At 42.6% G+C, this 26,393-nt stretch overlaps 1 protein-coding gene across 2 annotated transcripts; it reads right to left on the reverse strand.

Annotated features, from left to right (window-relative positions):
• Positions 1 to 103: 103 nt before the first annotated feature.
• Positions 104 to 26,391, reverse strand: prrc2c (proline-rich coiled-coil 2C). 2 transcript variants are annotated; one of them, XM_067512450.1, is made up of 34 exons: positions 25,991 to 26,391; positions 19,666 to 19,835; positions 18,861 to 19,035; positions 18,559 to 18,668; positions 18,219 to 18,338; positions 17,093 to 17,391; positions 16,912 to 16,991; positions 16,490 to 16,626; positions 16,079 to 16,166; positions 15,447 to 15,630; positions 14,718 to 15,351; positions 14,461 to 14,633; positions 14,037 to 14,292; positions 13,643 to 13,853; positions 11,120 to 13,558; positions 9,228 to 9,391; positions 8,946 to 9,100; positions 8,470 to 8,857; positions 8,299 to 8,384; positions 8,008 to 8,199; positions 7,647 to 7,901; positions 7,271 to 7,363; positions 7,036 to 7,137; positions 6,762 to 6,930; positions 5,306 to 5,527; positions 5,036 to 5,157; positions 4,789 to 4,943; positions 4,464 to 4,695; positions 4,234 to 4,344; positions 2,931 to 3,098; positions 2,741 to 2,841; positions 2,467 to 2,593; positions 2,117 to 2,359; positions 104 to 2,001 (listed from the first exon to the last, which is right to left on the reverse strand). In XM_067512450.1, the coding sequence occupies exons 2-34, from the start codon at positions 19,778 to 19,780 to the stop codon at positions 1,741 to 1,743; spliced, it is 8,367 nt and encodes a 2,788-aa protein (XP_067368551.1). In that variant the 5' UTR covers positions 19,781 to 19,835; positions 25,991 to 26,391; the 3' UTR covers positions 104 to 1,740. The 2 variants fall into 2 exon arrangements, with proteins under 2 accessions (XP_067368551.1, XP_067368550.1); XM_067512449.1 differs by having other exon boundaries at positions 7,647 to 7,925.
• Positions 26,392 to 26,393: the final 2 nt, after the last annotated feature.

Genomic DNA, 26,393 nt, shown 5'->3' on the forward strand with positions numbered 1-26,393 from the left:
TTGCACAGGTGGTCATAATGTTATACCTAATAGTTATAAAATCTATGTGGGAAATTGTGAAAGGGTAAAAACCAAACCTTCCTGAAAAAAAAATAAAAAAATCAACAGTATATTATTTTTATTAGTTTCTGTAACCAAACCAAGAGAATGTAAATAAGACCGTACATCTTTTAATACAGCGATGAAACCCCTGTACAAGTACAACTTAAAAAAAAAAAAAAAAAATACCCTCCCTCCTGAGCCATCCATCCATCCATCCATGCTTTAAAGCAAGGACTCTTCCCTGACTAGGTTAAAGGTGAGGAGGACCCCCTCCCCACCTCAGGGTGCATACTAATGTACATTTCTGAGGGAATCTTGTCACCACAACCCAGAGATGAGAGCACTGTGGGTGGGATAGCCAGCTGAGGGGGGCAGAGACAAAACAGCACTGATTGCTCTCATCAGTAAAGACAAAACAATACGTGTCCTTCTGCCCAACTTCAGAACTTGAGTCTTTCATTTATTTTTAAATCATTCTGTCCTGTTCTTGTTCCCCCTTTTTATGAGGGTTGACATACACTCAGAAGTTTTCTACTGTTCAACAATCAACTCCTCATTGTTTCTATTCCTCTAAATAGCCCTGTCCTTCTAGACTCTAGCTAAGGGCACTGGAATCAGTCAATAGCAGCAGGTCTGGGTGCTTTACAGTGAAGTGTGTACATGTGTTTGTGTGAGAGCAAGCATGGGTGTGAAAGCAGCGATAGGGTAGGAGACTGTTGCCTCAAAACAAACTGCTTTAAGTAGTGATCATATGTTGTCTCTGTAATCTTGTAAGTCCACTCAAAACTCTGCTGCCATGGCAACAGCAAGCTGAAAAGGCTGTGACATCATCTCTGTGTTGCTTTAACCTTTGGTTAAATATACAGGAAGAGTCCAGCTGCAAGCTTTCCCCCCTGTTTATACAACAAACACACATCAGTAAAACTCAGGCAATGTGAGACATGAGAGCAGAAGGCAGGAGCAAAGGCTCACAGGCAGACTAATCAATAACTCAATAATTAAAGTCAATCAAATTCTGCAATTTTCACATTTCCATTCTGGTAAAAACATACAAAAACAGACCAAAAAAAAAAACAAAAACAAAAACGCGACAACAGAATTTCTGATGTCATGTGTTAACTGCGGATTAAACCGTTGAGTGTGTGCATATGCATCTTGTAGTTAGTTATGGTAGACTGGGCAACAAAAAGTATGCTTCACTACATGACATCGTCTTAACATTGCTTTGACTACAAAAACAAAACCAAGTCATTCTTTCATTAACAAAACAGGTTTCTCCTGTTGTGTGATCTTATTTTGGGGAAAAAAAAATTAGGAACAAATCAATAGTTATAAAATGGCAAACCGCAGCAAATCCCATTTCAATTTTCTTTCTTCAAATCTTATTCCATAGAACTCTACTGTGATGGTAGATAAGTTTGCAGCCATTTTTCTGCATCTAAATATGATGGAAGAATCCAACTCAAACATCCCCACCTACAGTGGGACAAGACGGGGGAAGAAAGCTGAGGAAGAGGATTATGTGTACGCAGTACAGCACCTACTCTCAGTAACCACTACCATCCAGATTTCTCCAAATCGTCTTCCTCTCCCACACCGTCCTGTCCTCCAAGGCTGATATGAGGTGGTGACTGAGTGAAGGGAGCTGGACTCTCTTCCATCCATTCATATCATCAGTTGAGGAGGGTTAGCAGCTCTTTACTTGCCCTCTTCTGGTTTGATTGCCTGTGGTTTTATGGGGCCAGTTCGTATAGGTTTGGCCGAGGAGATGGGGGTTTTGTCAGAATCTGGGCGGTCACCTCCTGTCTGGTGGTTTGGGGTTGAGGAGTCATGTGGGGGCTTTCCTCCCTGATCGAGTCGAGAGGCTTTACTAACTAGTGGGGCCTTGAGTTGCTGCTGTTGCTGCTGCTCTGAGAAGAACTTATGAGTGGACTGGAGCACCTCAGCCCGTTGCTTTGCCTGCAGGGGATTTTACAGGTACAAACTAATTACTCAAAAGTAATCTCAGCACCAAAATAGCCAGTTACCAAAAAGATTCACAGATTCACCAAATACAAGATTAAAATCATCAGACCTTTAGGTCCTGTTCAGCCTTCAGAGCTGCCTGTGTGCCTCTTGGACCAAGGGATGGACCAGAGGGTCCTCGTGAAGGGTGCTGGCTATGCTGCACGTGCTGGGGTCGGGGATGAGGCATTAGACCACCACCTACATTGGGTGACATCTGGGGGCCCATTGGAGAGCGCTGGACACCTCCAGCAAATGAGTTAGTGTGAGGAGGTCGAACCAGAGGAGAGACTATGTTGGGCTTTGACAGAATCTGAAGGAAGAGCAAACCGAGGAAGATAAATGTATCTGCAAGTTGTTTATGTTAATACCCAGTGCATTACATAAATAATCAGAAAGAACATTTTGTATTTATTGTACCTGTGGGTTGAACTGGCCGGGAAAATGCTGAGTCATTCTCATACCAGCAGAGTTGGGCTGAAACTGCTTCTGGTACAGCATGCTGTTCATCTTACTGGACTGGCTGCTAGGAGAGGTGGAGCTGGCCCTGCAGGCAACAGAGAGAACATTCAAATCCCTTGTGTTAAGCGTTAAAATGACAGGCTAAGCTTTTGCTACTGCTGCTAAACTTTGCTAAACTTGTTGAGGCTTGCAAGTGTGTTTGTAGAAGCCAGTGGGGATGTCGGGGTAGTACCTGTAAGGGCTGGAGGTGGGTGTAGTGCTCCTGGCGCTGATTGGAGGAGTTCCAGGCTTCACATCCATCCCACTGCCAAATAGTTTCAAATCCATGTCCATCTGCAATGTATCAATAAAACATTCTCAACTTAAAGTAATCTAAATATAAAAAGTACAGAAACGAAAAGGAAAGTCACGTGCTACAGTACCTTGCTGGTGGGTGGCTGCATCATGTTATGGTTGGGGCCCATGATTCCTCGGTATGGCTGTGAGACTGGGGCCTGGGGAGCGTTGGGAGGCAGCGCCAGGAGGGGCTGGCCTCCACCAGAGCCAAAATTTGGCAGGGACAGCTGGGAACCAGGCAGGGGGACTGTCACCTGAAGAGAGAATTAAAAAATAAAAAATAAAATAAATGACCCAAAAACAACCACTTCATTGATTTGTCAATTAATCAATAGGAAAAAATTATGCTTTTTTGTTTTATTATATTGGAAATCAGTTAAGGAGTTTAGTATGTGGTCAAAATATTCTGTTTTAGATGTTTTAAAACTAGGACTGTTGATTGAATTTATAAATTGCAATTAATTGCAGTTAATTTACAATTAATCACAAAAATTCTCACAAAAACTCCCCACAAATAATAATTTAAAAAATAAATAAAATCACATATCCACTCATAACTTGCCTAAATGAAGATTTTTAAGTTTTAAACAGAACAGAGTGAAAATCATTTCTCCAATGGCAAAGTCACATAATATCCCTTATCGTTTTATTCAACATACAATAGAACAGTTTAAACTATTTACTACGGATTCTTTCCCCCCCCCCACTCAACATTTATGGTTCACGGGTAAAAGCTGGTAGGGGGAGGGGCCTTGCTCAGTTATTAAGTTGAGTGACAATCAGGCTAAATGGTTAGCACAGCACACAGACAACTATTGTTTTACCATAATCAAGCAATCACAGGTTAGACAAACTCACTATGTGTAACATATATATGCGATTACTGTGGGCCGAGCTGATAATACCGTTTCACATTGTGTTCGTTTTATGGGTGATTTATAAGTACCTTTATTGGCTTTTTACTCACCAACTTGTAACTATACACTACAAGAGTTGCCCACCTGAGTGTCTCACCTCCTGTTTGTGTGTGTGTGTGTGCCTGCACGTATATGTATACAGGTGCTGTCCTGCCATTCATTAGACAGAAAGGCAGATGGCAAAGTTACTGCATCCAAAACAGCACAACTATAACTTCAGCTCTGCTCATCTCGCTCGGTGCACTCCTCCAGTGCAAGTAAAATGCTGAGGATCCTCAGCATGACTACCCAGTCACTGGCACTGTTGTGCTCTACACAGGTTAAGGTAACAGGTTATCCTAACTGAACCTGTGTTGACAGCCTAAAAAAAATTAGCAGCACTAAAAAGGTATTCACAACAATGTAATATTGCTTTAACGTTGACAGTCCTATTTTAAACATTATTAGTCCATTATGTGTGCATGTAGCTTACCTGCTGCATTGCTGAGCTGGGCGACTGAGTGTTGCTGTAATAGCTACTCTGGCCATGTTGTTGCACCTGCCCTGAGTACATGCTTGAATGCTGATTCATTCCTTGTCGAGCCTGATGAAAAATCAAAAGTCCGATGGAATGCAAAGGTGAAGAGTGATTAAACCATATTAAATGACAAAAGTCAGTGAATATTGTAAGTTAAAGTGAAACATTTCCTTGGAGCAAGTTACCTGCAGCAGGTGTGTATCAATAAGCTGGGAGCCTCCCATTCCAGAAGGCTGGTTGAGCTGCGGCTCAAACAGAATGGGAATGTGCTGGGTGGAAGAAGGCTGTTGATAAGCCAAGTTGGACTGTGGCTTTCCCAGCTCAGGTGCCTGCACACCGGGATAGCTATGCAGGGATGGTCCTGACAACATCATAGAGGGCTGCGACAGGCTGCCCTGCATGAACGCCTGCTGTGACCTGAAGGGACACAGAACATATCAGTCATTACTGGAGACTGCTCACATATATTTCAGCTGTGCTTTAAGCAGAGAACTGGATAGCTGCTGTTACCTATAAGGCTGCAGTGAGGAGCTGAAGAGGTCCTGTGGCTGGGAAACTGGAGGACCAGTGCTGAGTCCGAGCTGAGCCTGGTGTGTATGTTGGTGCTGCGGCTGACCTTGCAGTGGAGCATAGATGGGAATGGGAATCTGCTGCACCGCTGTTGGCTAAGAGACAGACAGGTGGATTTACTTCCAAGATTTTTAAAAAATAAATAAATAACTGCAGCGTGTTTCCAACCTCAAGCAGAACATCTTACCTGCGAGAGTCCAGGCTGGAATCCTTGTTGTTGGGCCAGGGAGGGAGGAGCTAAGCGAGGGTGGGGAGCGCTGAAGATGTGGCTCGTGTCCATGTAGAATGCGGAAATCTGAGCCGCAGAACCTGAAAATACGAACATGATTAGCACCAGACATGAAAGGTTTCTCAAATTGAAGATTTAATTATTGGGCTACTAAAAATAACAAAAACAAAGTTGTGTTCAAATGTGTCACATGGCTCTTGGATCACATCAGTGCCACGTTTCTCTCACCTGCTGCAGACTGAGAGACATACACCTGTGGGGTCTGCTGCTGTTGGGGCAGGAGGGGAGGGACACAGCTCAGTTGAGAAAAGCTGCTACTGCTGCTGCTACTGCTGGAGGATGAAAGACTTCCACCCTGTAGCTGCTGGGGCTTCACTTTACAGATATTAGGGGGGTCAGAAGCTGTGGTGGTCTTGGTGCTGAGAGATGACGTTGTGTAGGTACCAGAACCTGCAAGGTGCACAAATTTACAAATGAATACATGGAATCACAATTGATTGGATACTATGGATGAAGACAACAGGAAATTCCAGAACTTTCCAACATTGCAAAAAATAATCAATGAAAATGAAGCGTTTAATGTAGCCTGAAAAATTATAGTTAATAACTGCATTAACAGGCTTTTCTGCATCCATGTTACTCAGAGAAACCGACTTTCTTGGGTAAATGGGGAACAGAGTTTACATGCACTTAAGTAACCTGGTTACTAAAAACCAACATATGCATGCAGCAGCAGATTAATCAGATTTCTCCTCCACCCCTGGTTTATTTTGGAAGTGCACAGAATTTAACTATATAGTGACAGACATTGCTGCTTTTTTTTTTACTTTCTTTCACTGTGTTCATGTGGGTACAGAGAGAGGGACACTGTGGATCCACAGCACAAACTGTCAGAATTAAAAAAAAAAAAAAAAAAAAGAAAAAAAAAGAAACAAGTGTAAACTGTCGATTACAGAGATACGCTGTTGCTGGATTCAATCAGGACAGAAGATGCAGCGGAAGGCACATTTGCCCAAGATGACAAGTGCATACCAGTGTCCGCCTTAAAAACAAAAACGGGCACCTCAATGCTCCTGGATTGGCTGTATCCTTAATTAAACACCAGAACACTGTGCACAGATACATAGGAACCTCAAAAGTAAGCTGGCCTCATGGAAAGGGTTGCGAAGAATACGTCTCTACCAAAGGTTGGCAGACTAAGAAAAACAGTTAACTTGAATATGACTGGAATTAAGTCTTGTAGTCCAAGTCAGCATTGGAGGCATTTGGATCAAAGCAAGAAACGCGTGTTCAGTAGAATGCCACAGATTTATCAGACGGTATTGCTGCAAAGGGCATTTTTCTTTTGATGAAAGCTAAATCTAAAAATTTGACAATTATTCTGTAATCAATTTTGTTTTGTTCTGTAATCAATTTTTGCTGTATTTATAGGACAGAACTGGTTATATGGTTGTGTAGAGGTCTCCAAGTCTGTTTGAATACAGTGATCTTTATAAAAATATCTAATTTTGCATAAATTATTTAGGCTACATTTTCTTTTTGTCTAATAATACGGATTAAATATCTACAGCAGCCCTTATAACAAACAAACAAACACAGTAAGTGTAGTGTAGAACAAGTGTTGAGGTAAACAGGGTGTCAACAAGATGTACTGTATGAAAGATGAAACTGGGAGCCATGTTACCTGACAGTGAGGTGCTGGGGGTAACAGAAGCCACAGGGATCTGTGGCATAGAGGCTGAGGAGAAGGAATACGAAGATGCACAGGAGGTTATGGGAGAGGAAGAGGAAGTGACAGGAGAACTCTTCTCCAGACTGGGGGAGTTTTCCCATGCTTTACGGGCAGATTCCATCTAAGGCAGCAAGAAACCATATAGTTAGATAATGTTTCAGTGAAACTCTACAGGACTGACTTAGAGAAATTACTGTTGCCTGGCATGTGCTATAGGTTTGCGTACCTTTAGCGTTAGGTCGACAGTAGCAGGGGAGACCGTGCTGAGACTGGAGCTCTGCTGCAGGGTCTCCCTGCGAGGAAGGGGCAATGAGTGGGGTAGTGCCACCTGAAACGAAAAATAAATGCTTTAAATAGTTTCAATTCTAACATCAATTAAAGAAACAACAGCCCGAGCATGTGTTTCTCCAAATAGAAATGAAAGCCATTACATTTGCACCAATGAAGAGGTGTGTACTCACGTTGGCCACCAAACTCTCTTCCATTTTGTTTCCTCCTGTTGGAACACTGTCAGCCAATGAGGAGGAGGGAGCGGTGTAGTCCGTAACAGACTCCTGAAAGGCAAAGTCATAAATTTAGAATACACACAAACATACTGTAGCAATAAAACTTTTTAATGTTCCACTCTATAAATAAGAGAAAAATACATTTGAGGATCGCTGATGTGACAGATTGTGTTATATTTCCAGGTAGTTACTTGTAAATACTCCGTAATTAATGCCTGGACAGAATAATCACTAACACTACCAAAATGATGCTTGCTTACTTCATGCCATTTATCATGAATATATCATTAAAAAAAGTTACATCCATACTGGCTGTGTGACAGTGATGTACCTTTGAGTTACTATTGTACTCTGCTGAGGGGACTGTTATCATGCCCTCGATGTCTCCTCCCAGCTCTGGTACTGCACTGTCACTGGTGGGAGGGCTGGAATCTGTGGCTCTGCTGCCGCCTCCTCCTGGTACTCCTCCCTCCATACCCTCACCTTCTCCACGAGCATCTTTGGCTTTCCGGTTTTTAAGAGATCTCTCTTTGCCAATGGGACCTGGCTTGTACTCCTTTGTTTCCACTGGTTCCATTTCAGGAAGCTGAGAATAAGGAGGGATAAAACACTGCTCTTTAGTTAGTGTCTTAGAGCATTTATGAGTCAATATGGTTTAGTGTAAAATGTTGAGATTTCTCCAGATCAGTTACCTTCTGTGTTTTGATAGGGCCAGCTCGATGTTTCTGCCTCTGTTCTTTGGGAGCAGGTAGTTTATTGTCAGAGCCTGTTTCTAGTAATGCTGGAACTCCATCACTGTCAGTGCTGCCTGCAGATGATGGTGCTCCAAACTGAATACTGTCTATTCCCAACTCTACGTTGCCCTCTGATCCTGGTTTCACACCCTGAAATAAAGCAACATTTTAGTGGTTCATCTTGTGCCAAAAGGATCACAAAACATCACAAAAAAAACCCTAAACAAAACAAAAAAAATGAGAGTGTACCTCAGAAGAGACCGTGCCAGTAAAGGAGGTAAGAGGTTTGTTCCAGGCACTCACAGAAGGTGGCTGGGGAGGACTGATAGGACCGACTGGAATATAGAGTAGAGTCAAATGTGTAAGACTGTATTTAGTTAATACAATTAAGACATTTTTAGACAAGAATTGACCACTCACGCTTCTTGACATCAGGAAGGACAGTGGGGCCTGCCACCTTGTTCTCCCACAACTCTGTACCCAGAGTGCTGTGTGTCTGTGTGGGCATGAGGGTGAGGCTCTTTGAGGTCAAGTCCACAGTAGCAGGTGCTATGGAGGACAGAGGAGCCACTGCTCCTTCAAGGGTCTGAGGAGATGCAGCAGGTTGAGATGGGGCAAGGTGGGGATGCTGAGGGGCTGAAATGGAGGGCTGCTGTTGTGCCTGTGGGGTGGAGGCAACAGGAGGCAGAGGCTGTGTTGAGGCCTGTTGCTGCTGCTGCTGTTGTGATGACTGTTTTTTAGCAAATCTTGGTGGCAGCTTTCCTCCGCCCCCTCTACTCTTTTCGCCAGAACCCTTTTTACCCCAGTTCTGTAGGAACAATATCAATATATAAGTGATGTTAAAGAATTATGGATGAATTCTCATTAAAGTGAATAAATGGTGCAATCTATCCTACCTGAGTAGTCTGCTCTTCCTTTTTCCGTTTCTCCTCATCTTGTAGGCGTTTTTGTTGTTTACGGGAAACAACTTCCGTGAAGCCGTCATCATTGGTGCTAGACTGTGGGTCTTCAGTAGTTGTGACCTCTGGGTGGTCATCAATGATCACAACACCTACAGCCACAACACAAAAAGTGATCTAGGTGTTTACATTCACTTTTAAAGTGATGGGCAGGTAAGGCATGGTGCAGGAATTATTGACTCATGAGAAAAAGCATTTAAAAAAAATGTGTTTATTTACTAGCATAATTGTTGAGATCAAATTGAGAAAGAGCATTCTCCTTTGGCTTCTTGGCAGCCTGTTTGGCCTCATCTCTGCGCCGGGCAGGTGGCTCTTTTGTAGGCCTCTGGGCTGCTCCTCCAGATGTTGTTGCTGTAACCTCAGAGTTCTGCTGGGATGTAGGGCTGTGTGAGACAACATGACATTTTAATATTGTTGAGTGTAATGGGAAATGGTACCTGGGACTATAGTAGTAGCCCATTAATGTACACCATCATTTCTCTAAAGGTTTTTAAATACAAGTTTAAAACCTTTTAAATAATTACTTGCTACTGTATTTTGAGTGTGCTCCCCAGTCTGCCAACCCCCGAAAAAAAAATATAATGCAATACAAACTACATTTTCTTTTACATTTAATTAATCAGCATTGGCCAATGTCTACACACATACCAATCATTTAATAAAAAGGTCTGTAGATACATTTGCAGCCTACGCTTCTTTGATAGACCATGTTTTTGTGTAACTGCTTGGACACAGACTCCAATGACTTAAACAATTACATTTTATTGGCATTTAATTAGAGCAGAAAGTAACATTCGGATAACTGAACGTATAGTTCCGCTATATAAAGGAGAGATGGAAGAACAGAGGAAACCCACAAGAGGTCAGACTTCACAAGTCATAACTGTCACTGCTCTTGTAACTGTATGTGCATCAGAGCAAGAAGCAAGTAGAACGGCGATAAAAATTATTTATCAGCAATGTTCAAGTAAAACTAACAGTAATATCAGCTCTGCCGTTATCTTCCACGCATCACATTAATTGCAGCAAGCTTGTTGGCTGATTGGTAATTACAATGAAGGCACTTAATTTGAAAGGTTCTCTATAGCACTTCAAATCCTTTGAAGAACAATCTTACAAGTAAGATTCTAGAAATCCCTGCAACATACGTCTACATTAAAACATTTTATCAGAACAGTATTAAATGTGTGTAAAAAGGGAGAAGTCAAAAAGCTATATTTAAAACTAGGCAAATGTTAGCAGCTGTGAGTATTACTACATACATAGTTTTTATAGCTTATCCCGATTTTATCTATAAGTTATTTTATGGCAGGTTCTAATAGTTACATTTAGATTGAAATTGCTGTTTAAAAACAAAAACAAAAAAACACTTCTTGTTCACCATCTATAGTTAACCCTAGTGTTTTTTTAGCACGGGTGTTTTCAACTAATTGTTTCAGAGAGACAACTATTATTACTAAGAAGCAACTTCAGGACCACTGTTATAGGGTGTGAGGAACAGGTTTTAAAGATATTCTGCATGGGCACTACTTTAATCCTGCCACCTTGGCTTTTCAAAATGTTATGCATTTATATACATTTCATTATTCACAAGCAATAAAAGTAAAATAAAAATATTGAGAAAACAAAAAAATTGTTTCCCATAGTGACACTGCATTTTTGAATACATTCATTTTGAATTTGATAGAAGCAAATGTTGGAATACCTAATTAGGCTAATTGGCAACAGGTCAGTAACACGACTAGGTATAAAAAGGGGGCATTTCAGAGAGGCAGAGCCTCGAATGTAAAGATGTAAAGACATCACCAGGTTCTCTGGGCCAAAGCTCATTTAAAATGGTCTGAGGCAAAATGGGAAACTGTTCTGTGGCAAGATTAGTCAAAATTTTTAACCATGAACACCATGTCCTGTGGACAAAAGAGGAGATAGATCATCCACATTGTTATCAGTGGACAGTTCAAAAGCCTGCATCTCTGATGGTATGGGGGTACATTAGTGCCTATAGCATGTGCAGCTTACACATCTGGAAAGACACCATCAATGCTTAAAAGTACATGTACTACATGTTTCAGAAATTTAATCATGTAAATGTTTGATTATTTCAAACTCACCCTTTGCGGCCAGGTTTGCCCCCTCCTCTCCTCTCCCCCTTGCCCCCTGTATAGCTCCGGGTGGGTTTGGCTCCACTGTTGCCCCTACGATTTTGTCTCTCTGTAGGTCGTTGACTTGAGAAACTCCTCTTGGCTGCCAAAGCTCCTTCACGTTTTTGAGTCACTCCTCCATCAGGAGGGCTTCTACTGGGGGTCAAAGAGCCTTGAGGGGGTGCAGATGCCTGGGCAGAGACAACCCCCGTTTCATTAGCAGCTTCCAGTGCTCCTTTCCTCTCTTCTCGCTCTCTCCTTTCATTAAAGTCACTGCTCTCAGAGGCAGTTTCCCATTCTTCATTGGCCTGATCTGAAGAGTTCTGATTGGACAAGTCTGGGGACTTTGTACCAACTGCAGTGATGGTGGGGCTGCTGGTGTCAGTTAAAGGTGCTTCCATAGGAGAGGGCAGGTCAGGTGCAGGTATATTGGTCGACACTTCTGCAGGCACATTTAAAGGGGTTCCTGGAGCTCGAGACAGGGTTGGGGACAGGGAGACTGGGACAGAGCCAGAACTAGGGGTAGCAGCAACAGGCACTGGGGGTAAGGGGACAGAGGAGTTTGGAGCCGTCTCTCCACTAGCCAACACGGCAGCCTCCCGTTCCTTCAAGCGCCTGAAACGGGGTGGTTTATCTTGCCTGGGGGGCCGTGCTGGTCGGGATCTACGAGGCCTTTCTCTGCTACTTTGAGGAGCCCCATCTCCAAATTTCTTGCCCTCACAATTAGGATGCCGTCGTTCAGCAGGGGGATTGTCATATCTTTGTGTAGACTCAGTTTCCTCAGGCCTGAATGTCTCCATGGGTTTAGAGGGCCACTGAGAGGACTCTCTGCCTGCTGGTCGTCGAAGAGGTGCTGAGCGAGGTCCTCCACGTTCTCTTGCTCCACCTCGTCTACTGTATAATCCTCCTCTTCCTCGCCTTGAAGGCTCTCCCTTAGGAAGGAATCCTGGTTTGGGTCTGCCTTCATCATCCCCTCTTGATCCAATCTTCTCCCCCATGTGAGGAGGCCCAAAGCCTGGCTTGTGGGGCCCAGACCGACTTTCCCCTGGGAGGTCTCGCCTAAGTGGACGGCTAGGTTTGGTACTAGGCTCACGGTCAGAGGGTCCAGTATCACTGGCAGACTCCCTCCCACCCTCACTTTCAGAATCTGTGTCTGAACCACGGCGGCGTCTGCGTTTTGGTATAACTTCAAAGTCTGAGCTCTCACTGCGTGTCTCGCTTTCCTCCCTGTTACGAAAAGGAGCAGGACCCCCACCAGAGGGCAAATTTGAGCGTGACCAAGGCTCTCTGTAAAGGTACTCTGCTCGGCTTCGACCACGACTCCCCCTGCCTCGCCCACTGTAAGTCCCCCGATAGCTACGTCCTCTGGAGTAATACTCTCCTCGACCACGTCCTTTAAAACTCGAGTCAGTAGGCCACTCCCGCTCTCTGTCCTTGTCCATTTCTTTATCTCTCTCACGTTCCCTTTCTCTTTCCTCTCGTCTGTAGACACGAGGAGGAAGATTGGACTCTTTCCTGATTGGCAGTTTGGGTTCTTGATGTTTGTCATTAGTTGCCAATTTGTCTGCTTTCTCCTCCTGAGAAGAGGAGGTTGGAACCCCAGATGAAGGCTGAGAGTCTCTGGCTCTCTGATGGCCAACAGGTGTTTCCTCAACCTCTGTAGATTCTCTTTTTCCCTCCCCTTGAGGTCTGGAGCCCTCAGACACAGCAGCAGCTGCAGAAGGAGCTTTGGATGACTGATCCTTCTTGGACCTGTCTCCTCTTTCCCCCTTCTCATGACGCTTATCTTTTTCTTCTCTTTGCTCCCTCTCTTCCTTCATGTCCCTTAGAACAGGCTTCTTTATTGGCCCAGACCTGCGAAGTGGTCTCTCGCTCCCTTGTCCTTCCCTGCGTCCAGCTCCAGATCTTCCAGCCCAGCGCAGTTCAGTTTTCTGTTTGCTAGGAGCTGGCAAAGGCAGCTTCTCTTGTTTGTGTAATCCATCAGCAGGAGGAGTAGCCCTGTTGCTGGTCACTGCAGTTTGGGAGTACAGTTCATTCTGGGGTTTATCGTCAACCCTTTCCACTGTGTCCTGTAAATCTAGTGATTTTGATCCCAGAGCTATACCATCAAACCTGGGCTCATCTAGCTTGAGGGAGTGACTGGAGCCCTGGGAGACACTCCTTTGGAGCATAGCCTGACCAAGAGCCTCTACCTCTTCCCCAGTCGGTAGCCCTGCCTCTTCAGAATCAAAGGCTGAACCTACAGGGACCCTGTCTAAAGAGCCAGACACATCCTCTGATCCTTGAGTAAATGCAGATAAGGACTCTGTAGTGTCTCGGAAAAAGTTATTTTTACGGGAGTCCAATGCACTGTGGTCCGGCGGATACATAGCTATGAGGCCCCTTTCCAGATCCAAACCAGAGTCCATCCTGTAAAGAAAAATTTTTTTTATATGTATCCTATGCAGAAATTTGTCGTGCTGTTATTTAATAATTTGTTCATGCATTCAATACCTTGGCTCTTTCTTATCATCTCGACCTTTTGGAGGTGTTACAGAAGGTAATGGCTCTGGCTGCGGGTATGGGTCAGATCCCCATACAATCCGTGAGTCTGAGGGCAGGCCATGGTCACGAATTGGTCGGGTCAAGTGATCAAAGGAGTCAGAGCTGGAGCTGGAGTTGTCACCAGGCTCCCTGCGCACAACCTGCTTAGGAGGAATCCTCCCTGTGGACAAAAGCTTGAGTAAGCAGACTCCCCAGCACTAACAGCTGTCAGTATATGAATATACTGACAGTAATAATAAATGCATATCAGGTTTCCAAGATCTAACTAACTGGTTTTCTGAAATCCTTCCAATTCAAAAAATTGATATATAAATAGTCATTTTTATTTTACATATCTCCATACCAGGATGGACGTTACTTGGCATATCTATAGGAGGACGTCCTGACATCATGCGAGGGTCCATGTAGGACTGCATCATGAGCCAGCGGGGGTCAAACCCCATGGAGGCCAGGTGCTGGTGGTGGGGGCCCATAGGCGGATACATTGAGCGGTGCTGTTGCTGCTGCTGGGTTGCTGGAACTCCGCCACTACCCGATGGGGACACAGAGCCCCCGCTCTGCTGTTGCTGTTGTTGCCACTGTTGCTGCTTTATCTGCTCCTAAAAACGAGCAATAAAACAGTCACAACTTTCAAAGTAAACATAGGTCCTTGGAAAAAAAAAAAAAAGACCTGTGGTGGTTTAGTGTTGATACTAGTTGGTGGTGCATCTTCATTATAATTTAACCAGTAACATCCACAGCCTTCAGGTAGATGTGAAAACCATTACCTGTTGTCTGAGGAAACGAGGTGGCAAAGACTTCTGAAACTGTTTGGAGTAGCCTGAGGAAAGAGAGGGACGCATAGCTGTTGCTGCTTCTCCTTCCAGCTGTGGAGGAGCCACTGGGGCTTCCTCACCACTGGGAGGGTCCATGTGAGGCAGAGACAAGTGGGGATCATCACCTGCAAAATCCATAGTTATTAGTATGTAGGAATTGAAGATATTTTAAGAGAAAATTTAAAAAGAAGTCACTGAGCTGGCTTCACCTCTGTTATCCTCTATGTTGAAATAATCCCGGATAGGCACCGCTGTCCTGTCCATCTGGTTCTCCTCTATGACAGGACTGACTTCAGGCAAGGAACTCTCTCCCTCACTCTGTGGTTCTGGAACCACAGCCACAGCTCTCTGAATGGGAGGGCTGGGCTGACGAATCAATGGAACCTCCTCCTCTGGATTTGGTTCTACCCTCTCTCGTTCTCGCTCCATCCGTTCCCTATCTTGATCCACCCTCTCAGGTATTGAAACTTGCATAATTGGGGTCTGCGATTGTAAAACCGTGACTGATGGAACAGGACTTGCTGCAGGAGCTGATAAGGAGGCTTCCTCACAGGGAGCATCATCACTGGGGGTCTGAGCAGTGGCAGATTTCCCCTCAGTTGACTGGCGATGTTTTTCATTGAGACGTTTAAGCTTTTCAGCACAAGCAGCAAGCCGTTGTTCCTCCATTCTGCGTTCTTCTTCCTCTCTCCTTCGTCTAGCTCGTTCTACAGCTTCAGAAACTTCTGAAGGCTTCTTGCGCTTCTGTCGCCAGGCCTCAGAATCCTCATCAGCACCAGATGCTGCTGTAGCCTGAGGTTTGATCCCACGCGTAGCTGTGCCACCAACAGAACGACTACCACCCTAGAGAATAGAGAAATTTGCAGTTACAGTGCGATGACCTTTCTATTACAGGAGTCTATGCACACATAATGGGAGTAATGTATATTCCACCATACCTGGTAGTCTGTTAGAGCAGCTGATTTATTGTTTGGGCCCATACTGCCAGGTGATGGTGCCCTGGGGTCTACAGTGTCGGCCCATGAGGTTTTATTGACCCCGCGGTCCTCAGACCCCTCCTTCCAGCCTTCCTGACTGTCTGATGCCCGAGATCTTATGCGCTCCACTTTACCCATCCACTCCCTGAAAATTATGTCAAGGAGTTTAAAAAAAAAAAAAAAGAAACAGGTTGTTCTTACTGCCAGTCACCCCATTGAGCAAGCTCTTCTTAAGTCCTCACCTCCACCTACTGTGGCTGTTTTGTAAGGGCACTTATTTAAAACTCAATTAATATTTCACCTATACCATTAAAAGTTTCCTACATATTTCTGTCTATTTGCAACAACTCACATTTCATATTACTGTAATCCGCATTTCAATTTAATCTATAGTGATGGAGATTTTTTCCATACATGTTGAATTCTCCTTACATGGCTACGTCTCTCCATTTGTGTACAGTATGAAATTTACATAAATTTTCAAAAACTTGCTTGAGAAAAAAATTTTGCTTGAGATGACAACCCCATCAGATAAAAATACTGTTATGATTAGTAAATTTTTAATGGTGAAGTTTAAAAATCAGAACACTTACCAGTTTTCTCCTTTGTCTTTAGAAGCTTGGTTCTCCTCATCGTCACTAAAATTTAGTTTCTCAGTGTAGTCCACCTCCATCTGAGCTCCTGGATTTCAGAAGAGACAGTTGAAAGAGGCCAGAACTACTCTAAAACATTTTAATTTTTCCTCAAAGAAAAGACATGTTGACTGGGAAAAAGTGGTATCTGTACATTCCTACAGTGAGCTAGACTATGTACAAGTATTTACATTTGAGCACTTGCCGACAAAGAGCGGTTACATCTAGTATGATTGGACAGTAAAATCCTCCAAATAATAAGAGACACAACTGAAGCCCTTCAAAAAAGTGGACAGGTCACACTCAAAGACTGCTGGAGAAGGAAAAAAAAAGAAAAAAAAAGGACCTCACATATTATATAAAGCTACTGACCTGCCCAGCCTTCATCAGCATCCGTGTCCAAATTGTCCAGCTCCTTTAGTTCTGTTGCGCTGATGATAGAGGGTCTGTCTGGATCCTGGAGCCAAGATTGAGGGGGAGGCTGCTGGGATCGTGCTGAACGTGGACCCCTGAACCCACAAATAAGAAGGAAAGGTAAGCTTACCATGCATCCTATTACACAAGGCACTTACCTATGCAAGTGAACCTGACGTTTGTCAAAATTGTGTACGAGAACAAAAATATATAATCCTACTTGTTGTTTAGGAAGCTCAGAAGACATTCTTCAAACATCAGCTGCTTATTCCATACCATGTTTACAACTCTTTATATCTCCTTTACAAGAGAATAAGTGCTTTTTGAAAATAAAGGAAAGATACCGAGTGTGTTCAAAACAAATTAAGTTATAAACTCACTTGGCTCCATCTTGTGGTACTGGGTATCTGAAGTTTCCTTGCCCTTGGCCAAATGACATTTGCGGATAGGCGTGGAACATCTAAAACACAAAGACAACAATCATCATGCAGGTTGAAGGAGAGAAACAGTTAGTTTAACTGTGATATCTATACTCATCCCACTGTATTTAACTTCACTTACATAAGGTGGCATCATGCTCCTGAAAGCAGGGTCAAAGTGAGTTGGCACCCCACCAGGAGGCTGCTGTCCCCCATTAAGTTTGGGTTGAGGAGGGCCAGGGGGGGGCAACCTGTCCCTGCCATCCTTCTTTTCCCTATGACCATCAGTTGTCACATTTCGGCCAGACTCATCAGCTTCTACAGGTGGTGTGGAGTTGCCAAGGGCTGTATCACCTTCCTCTGGAGGCCTGTTGTCCATCTCAGGTGGGCCAGGTGCAGTGATCAAATTCCTGCCTCCACCCTCACGCCAGCTGCCAACATCTACCAGGACAAAGAGGTTTGTTAGACTTTACTTTGCCAAGGGTTCCTGAATGCTGGGGGGGTATTCTTTTTATGTGGCTTAATAATGATCAATGAGTACTGCTGGATGGCAAAACCCAGATAAAATAAGGATAGTAGATAAGAGAAAGCAAGTGAATGGGAGAGACAAGGGGAAAGAAGTTGGCATTTTTAGAGTGGCTATGAAGAATTTAAAGATGCTGCAAAAACAACTACAAAAGGATGAAAGTATCCTGGGAAGAAAACCTGGAATAATATGAAAGTAAGAAAAATATTCTAAAAACTGGTGCCTGTGTATTACATCTAGCCCTATACTAACATTTTTGGTGGAGACTATTGTGGGAGAACTAATTTTAAATGAGACACTGTGAATTATGCAATTCCAAAACTAGCTACAGGTGCAGAGACAGGGTTTTTATGACTGATTTATATTAAAATCGTTTTTATGGTGACTGCAACTGGTTGCATATTAACATGTTAAAAGTGTAGACACACTGTTGCATCACACAATACTTTAACCTTTGTAAGACATCTCTTTATCACTGTCCCAATATCAATGGTTTGCTCGCATTAACAAAGCGCTTCCAAAGTTAGATGGGTTTCCTGTTCCAATGTCATTCAAATCTGAGGTTCTCTTGTTTAAATTCAAACCTGAGAATAAAGCTGCTTGTGAAAAGGTTTGAGATTGTGGATCTGTTTCTAGGACAGCAAGATCAACATGAATTTGGAAGGGGGGAATGGGGACCAAGGAAAATTAGCAATCAGTGGACAGTAGATTAATTTTATGATTTCCATGAGTGTGGCCATACTTTGAGGTCGAAGACTAGGGCCAGGTCCATAAGGCTCCTCCTCTTGAATGTCCCCTTTCTCACCAGCTGCCTGCAAGCTTGGAAACTCCTGGTGAAAGTGGCTGCTCACACGAGGAGCTCCTGCAGAGAAAAATAAAAAATAAAAGAAAATCTGATTGCAATTTCTGGAAAGGCTCTGACTGCACCAATTCCATCATTTCTTAGAGATCTAATGGTCTCTATTGAACATTGCTTACCATCTACTGTATTCGTGCCAAGAAGGACCACACCACTAAAATATAGGTAGTCTATATTTTAGGAGGTAGTGCAATGTTCAGTGAGTCATGGAAGGCGTACTTACCGTCTAGCTGTGTCTGCTTGCTATTGGCCCAGGAGCGGCTGCCCCCGCTGGGAAGCTCTTGTGACTGGGGGACTGCTGGTTTGTTCTGGGGTGGAGGTGTCTCTTGTTGCCTGTGACACAAAACAAGACTGATATTCAAACAACACTTAATATTAAACATGTTTTGTTTTATATAGACAACCCCTCCTCTAACCTCTATAGTCCTTAACGCACACACATTAAGAAAAGAGGTTTCACAAACTAGATGAGGCTTAGTTTCAGTGTGTAAGTGTATAAACATGCACATAAGTTATTTAAATTACCGCTCCTCCCCTGCTTCAGGTCGTGATGCCCAGCCACTACCGTCCTTGGGGACAATGTTGACGTTGGGATCGTTTCCTTTGTTCTCCGCTTTCAGGCTGGGCAGGTTGGCCGGAGGGGGCATGCGCCGGCTGACAGCAACTTTGCCCAAACTCTGTAGCCCATGTCTGGCAGCCACTGAAATGGAGAAGCATTTGATCATCATGAAAAGTAATAGTATATTGCCAGGATCAGATTAAGTCAAACAATTCACGCACATAAATTGATAATATTTTTTTCTACTTTCCTTCTCTTCTGATTGAATAAGAACAGATTGAATCAGTTGACATGCTTCAAACTTCAGATAACCTACTACCGATAATCAGCATTTATTTGTATGTGAAATATGCACGAAGTTAGAATAGCGGATGTGAAGTTATAGTTGTGTCTGATGCAGTGTCTCCTGTCTCTCTAATGGAGGATGGGACAGCTCATCCAAGCCAGTGATTAATTGTGATAGATTTCTATAATTATTTTAAACCTTGCCCAGTTGTCAGAATAGTTTTTTACTTTATGAACAGAAATATTACTACATATAGCCCTTTCATTTTCACTCAGTTGTCAGTTTATTAGCTTCACCTTGGGAGTATCATGTGTCCCCTCCTACATTGAACTTTACAGAGAATTCTGATCAGATAAAAAAAAAAAAAAAAAAATGAGAATTCATTTAAAAGAAATCAAGAAAGTAAATCCACTTACAGGCCTAGTTAACGTTTACTATATTATTCTATAAGGTAAGGTTCTATAAGTTTTATGGGAAATGCTTACCTGCAGTTTTTTGGGTTTCCAGAGATTTGCCCTTGTAGGTGTTGAAGAGGCTAAGGGTTGCATACTTTGTTTTGCCATCCTTTGCCTTGGTGCTCTGCCCTGACTTCTCTGACATTTCGCTTGAAACTCATTGAGTCTGGTCCTTTGGCCTCGTCCCCAGAACCAGCCTCCTATGGACCAAATGAAACCATAACGTCACAGTGGTTATTGGTTTTGGACACTAGAACAACATCCAAACCTTTCTGTTGTTAAATGCCAAACAATACTTGGTCTAACGACACCTGAACCGAAAACAAAACATTACCATTTACAACAGAAATTGATTATAATAGACTTTGTTCTGATAGTGGCTGGTCAGTGCACATTAAAAGTCTCTTCCACATATGACCCTTCAGACAATATCTAGAGAAATCAACAGGAGATCTTTTGAGTCACAAGGGGCCTCACGGGAGGAACTTCAGTGAGGAACTTCAGTGAGGGATCAGCATGTAAAGGGAGCAGAACAGCGGGCTCCATACTGAGTGGGCTCAGAATTATGTGCTACATACATGGGCACATAATACAGACTTTGTAGCTCAGTTAGTAAAGGCAGTTTTCCACGGACCTCAGGGTCTCCCACAGGGTCAGTGGTTCAATCCCCGGGCCTGGCTATATGTCAAAGTTTCTCTGGGCAAGACACTGAACCCCTAACAGCCCATTCCCCTCTGCAATGCCGGTCCAAGCCCTGTAGAAATTGGGGAGGGTTGCGTCAGGAAGGGCATCGGGTGTAAAAACTGGGCCAAATCAACAGGTGGACTATGATGATCCTGAAATCACGGGATAAGCAAAAGCAAAAAAAATTAAGCACGATAAAGTCTGCATACTGTCGGGACCTTGCTCAGACATCTGCATTCTCACATGCACCAACTCCGGACAGAGTCAGGATTCCAGTATATGTGAGGCTTAAGTCCCCAATAAATGTCTGACACAAGAGTTCTTTCAAACCTACTGTATAGCATGTCAACAGAAACAAACAACTTAAACCCAACTGAGCATTTCTTATACCGGAGTCGGAGTAAGATGTGCACACCACAGTTACATGCATATTGAGTGTGATAGTGAGCAATATGAGAGCAATTTGCTTGGATTAGAATTAACCGACCCAACTTCAATTTTGCGTGTAGTATAATGCTGACAAATGAAAGCAGCAAGTCACAATGACCAGGGAGGTGGGGGTAATGATGCATTATTTTGGACAATAGGATGGGGACTAGAAAAGCGGCTCAGAGCTCAGTCTATCTGGTTTTGGAATACTAGTAAAAGAACATCCATTTCAAGTAAAAAGGGTATTTGTAATATGTACAATATGAAAAATGTAAGTGTTTTTTATACCATTGTAATGTAATGTAACAATGTAATGGTATAAACACATTTTTTATACCATTACATTTAGAATACAATGGCACATGAAAGGGTTAGCACATTGCTGAGCTGATTAAACAGCTAAATGGATATTTTTCTGTACCCTGAACAGTACATAGCATAGATCAATGTTTCACACCAATTTTACACCAGAAAAACTGAAATTGAGATGAAACTAACCAATATGCAAATAAGCTAGCTGTAACTTAAACTCAAAATCAAGCCACCCAGAGGGTCAAATACTAATTATGCCTAAAAGCCAGTAGTTTCTCAGAAGGCCCTTTCAGACATGTACTAGAATCCCAAGTTTATCAAGAGCTTATCCAATGTGGCTGTATGCAAGTACCAACAGCCAAAGGCAGAAGACAGAGGATAATAATAATGCCTAACTTAAGAGATGACAAAATTTATGAAGGTCTGTCAGCAGGGGCAGATATTAAAATTGTGAAACAAATTCCGGCAACATCATGACACTCAAAGATATGACATTCTATGTGCTGTAAGCAAAACACTATTTCAGCAGTGTACTTTTTGATTCATGTACTGCCCCTACATGTCTTTTTCCAGATTAAATGGGTTATTTCCCCACAGTGAGAACATGTGTCACACAAACCATCTTCTGATGCTGAAGGTGTAGAAGATGGAGAAGCTCGGAAGAATATTTGGAGAATGAGGTCTTGACTTTCGCCAAAGTTCATATGTTAAAGAGCTATAAATACGTGCAAGGGATAATTTTGTATCAGTATATAATGCTCAAAGTTTTAAGTTCTGAATGGCTCAAGAATGGGACTCAGCTGAAACTATGTAAATATGAAAATTGCAACATTATTGGCAGTGCTGTTCTGCAAGTCTAGCCTCTTTAAAATGAAATCTCCAATCTTCAAAGTGTTTCACACATGTAACACATAGTGGGATATTGTCCAAGTCCAAAAATTTCCATCACAGACTGCCACTTTGTCAACACACCCATTTACTCAAATTTTTTCGGGACAGAGCCACATGCTCCAGCACGTTACCCAGACACTGTGCTAGGAGGTTCACAGGATAAAGTCCACATATTCTTGGGGGCACCTCACTCAGATATGTTTTTTTCACACATTGACAAGAGAAATCCAGGATTCTAGTGCATGTGTAAAAGAGGCTTCTGTGTCACAGGACACATCCCCTGCACCATTCCACATTAAACATACCTTTATAAAACAGAACAAACACAGTAGCTGTGAGTACTGCATAATTTAAACAAATTATTTTTGGATGTTGTGTTGTATTTGAGTTTTGTTGACATTTAAGAACTACTGTACCTGACAGATGACTTCACCAATTTTGAACTTTTTTTAATGCTTTAGTTTAGGATATAAATGTACATTAATGCTTTTAAACTTCCCTATATTAAAAGATTACTCTTTTTCTAGCTGAAAAACTTAGGAGTTATGATGTAGTCTGGGGAAGCAGGTTCACTGTGACTACAAACTCCATAGTGTGAGCAACAAGATGACATCATCTGAACTAAAGGTTCCTCCAAGGCATTTTTCAGCTAGAAGGAGACAAATATATTGATATAGGGATTTCAAAGGGAAGCTTAATTGTATTTATGTACATATACTGCCCAAACTAGAACCAAAAGAAGTTTAAAATTATTGAAGGCTCTGAAAGTTTTGCTCAGGTACATGGAAAATAAGTATAAAAATTAGACATGGTAAGGGCATCTAAACTGAATGCCTGTTAGTTTGGTTCACCAGCACTTTGTATGTGTGAGTAAGAGAGGGAGAGCAAGAGAGAGACTTTACACTAGCATGCACCAAAGTAGGGAACCAAGTGTGCCCCAACAGTGCACATTGTGCACAGTGTCCATTAAAATTATGGACACTGCAATGGGGCAGTGCAGGATACACATACTGTTATAAACAGACAATCATTTTAAAAGTTAGTTGCTGATCAATGACAGTTGAGAGATGGTGACACTTGAATTAATACAATGAGTCTGTACATATACAGTCTGAAAATGGTTCTTCCAGAAACAATGTAGGTACACACTTTAGTTGGGCAATCAATACAACCCATGGTAAAACTTGCAGAGGTGACGAATTTGTTTCTGTCTCATCTCAGCATTTTATTCCAACGCATCACAAGTACTAAGAGTGCACTGGTACTTCAGATAGTGAAAAAGTACATCTGTGCCCTTAGACCAATTACGTCAGTGGGGTACCCTGAACTACCAATTTGTAGACAACCCCAACATTTTCTGAATCAGTGTCCATGTACTTCCTTCAGTAATTTATGTATATCTGAAGGATTCAGCATGTTTTTACTCATAAACTTTCACTTTTCTAAACATAATCGGAAGCCAAGGTAACATTTGAGGTTTATTTTTAGGTCACAGCACAAAAAACTGCAACAAAAAGAAATAACCAGATGCAGGTATCTGTGGAGTTTCAGATACTTTGTTTTCACCCCCAAAACTTTCCACTATATTGTTGTGACTGAAGCTGCTCAGAAGATCACTTGATACTGCCCCACAAGCAACACACAGGATTGCATTTCACATAGCATTATTTTCTGATGACATGCACAACCAATGGTTTTAATCAATATAGACCAGAGGGAAGCGCCATGTCATGCATAGAATTAACCCTTGATGATATGCATATTCTCAAAATGGTTAAATGGGTTTTCAAACTCTGTACTAAAGGTAGTTGAAACAGCTGCATTTATTATAAGTCAAAGAATGCATTTACTAAGGGGCAGCAATGATGCTTGACAGGAAGTGAGGAGAGACACTACTTGAATGTAGCACAAACAGTACCACTACACCTATTACCACAAGTACTCTGTTGAATAGCATAACAACAGGGGTTCCCTTTTGGCTATTAAAAGGTATTTGTACGAGACCCCTACAAATCACAGTACCGATTACATTAGTTGGAGGGGAGCTAAACAACTCAATCCAGTGTAAACACATTCACTGCACGCCAAAGACCTGGACTCCCTCTGGGAAGCATTTTAAGATTGCTCAATACATTGTAATAAATATCAATTTTTTGTCAGACCACACAACTGCATTCCATCTCCCCAATTTTGATCTGTCAAGGCTGAAAGATTTTTTTTTAATATGGTATCCATCAAACCAAATGGCCAGTAGGAAAACAATGGTAAGCAGAGTGAATGAACGTAAAACCACCCTGCTGTATGACTTGTACAAGTTTATTTCCCACATCAAAACCCGAACAATTTTTGCTTAGATGAGCTTTGTTCATTCAACAGGTGCCACTAGAAGACATAAAGGCAGGTGTACATAATAAGGTACCCACTTCCAGGTTCAACTTGAATGTCAACAACTTACAGAGATAACTTACATCTACCATGTTATTGTTGAGCTGCCTAATAAAACAGTGAACTTACAGACAGAAACGTTCTGCAGATGGCCAAAGTAATGGGTGCTGAAATAACAGGTTTATATTTCACTGTCCCTATTGGCATGTGTTGTAGCAGCGTCTACTGTGAAGAACTCTGGGCAGAATTTGTTATGTCTTTGGGTATAACGGACAAAAGTTCATCAATAAGACTAAGGCTTTTCATGCCTACATGAACTATGATTAGCAAGTCTGTCAATCCTCAAATCCTGGAATATATGATCTGGCCCATAGTAAGAACAAATTCACCATTTGAAGTGATTAAGACAGATTTAAATTTTATCACCCCCTTTTGAACAGCATCATAGCAAGGGACATCTCTACCACTACTTACAATTTATGGCCAAATAAACACAAAAAGACACTTTAGTTTATTGTGTTTCCACAACAGTAGCGCATCAATACCAATGATATAGTGCCCTTTGGGAATTGCTGGTAATTTTGTTAAGCATGAGAAACTAAAGGGAGGCTATATTTTCATGAATTGGATGCTAAGGTACAGAGCTTTGTTTTTACCCAAGCATTTGTAACTGCAAATGTCAGTCTAATATATAAATAAGAAAACATTAAAAAAGGAAAAAAACAGATGTAGTTGCACCTTTAAAATTTGACCATTGTTAAAGTAGGTTCATAAGAAACAAGATTTTTTTTTTTTAATTAATGGATCTAAAATATAGTTCCACCTCTATCTTAAGATCTCCGGTCAGGTCACGTCACTGGCTGGCACATCAATACATATCTGAATTGCCTTCTTAAAATTAGTCAGATGAGGGACCTTTTGTGATCATGGATACATGCCTATCTACCTACCACGTCTACTCAATCTCCCATGTGGTTCTCAGCTCCACATAGGAGTTTATGAATCATTTGGATTCTTTCACACTGAGCCCAGCAAAACGCCTCAAAAGGCACTCTCACAAAGAAAAAATGTTTCCTTAAAAATAAACACATTTGGTGAATGTGCAGGATAAAATGGTTGGGACTGAAAGCGCTGTGCTAGCCAGCACACAAGATTTCACATCAAGAAAAGCATTGCTAGTACCAAAACACATCGCCAGAAAAATTGTGATTCAGAGTAAAGGCTTTAAAATGTAGCAGTGAATCTGTAAATCACGGTCATTAATAAGTCTCCAGGCCATTCTTATCCATGAATCAAACTACTGGTGGGCTGGGTGGCTCACACCGGCAGGGAGTAGAGGCCCTCTTCGTCCGGAACTCATCCAGACAGGGCTCAAATAGCTCTTTGCGTGTACAAACGTTAGACTTAAAATTTCCATGGTGGTAATATACCAATTAGAGATTTTGACGGGAAAAGTGAAACATCGTGCTGCTAGAAAGTAAGAGGGTCCGCTTGCATCATTTTGCACCGTTTCGTTTCACTAGTCGCCATCAAATCCAGATTCAAGCCCGTCAGTGGGCAGAGCATGCTAACCAGCTAGCCTTGTGTGAACAGCAACACATCAGCTCCTGGGCAAAACTCCGATTTTTTAAAACTGCGTGATATGCAGACCCACCTGCCACCGCCGGTGCCTTCTTTGTCCTTTCGGCTGTTTTGCAGATTCACTTGAAATATGGATTTAGCCTCGTCTGTGCTGGACAAATGTAAGTCTGGCCGGCGGATTACAAAAGCTGGCTAGCCTGCTAACCAGGTTCGGCTAACAAGGGTTAGCAAGTCTGCTCGTTGGGTGCTAACTAACCGCTATCCACATGCACGGCCTGTGTTTTATGTCCTCTGCGCCGTTTGGAGGCGTCAGACCGTGCTTGTCTGACGGGCCGTTACAACGGGAACCGGTATACAGTCACCCCGTGGTTGAGCGTTTTCCCCCACCCGTAATCTCGTGCTTGACCGTTTTTCTAGTTGAGTGAGGCCCCTCTCGCGCCGCGGCCTGTCGGACAATCAAAGATGGCAGACTGTAG

The sequence above is a fragment of the Channa argus genome, chromosome 8, assembly GCF_033026475.1.
Source record: "Channa argus isolate prfri chromosome 8, Channa argus male v1.0, whole genome shotgun sequence".
Lineage (NCBI taxonomy): Eukaryota > Metazoa > Chordata > Actinopteri > Anabantiformes > Channidae > Channa > Channa argus.

Bases quoted from the DNA above. Each gene is read 5' to 3' on its own strand.
- prrc2c (XM_067512449.1), bottom strand. From the start codon at position 19,780: ATGTCAGAGAAGTCAGGGCAGAGCACCAAGGCAAAGGATGGCAAAACA. The intron at 15,352-15,446 runs GTATGGTGGAAT...TCTATTCTCTAG, and splicing joins CTGCTCTAACAGACTACCAG to GGTGGTAGTCGTTCTGTTGG. The intron at 2,594-2,740 runs GTACTACCCCGA...TGTTGCCTGCAG, and splicing joins CCCACCTCCAGCCCTTACAG to GGCCAGCTCCACCTCTCCTA.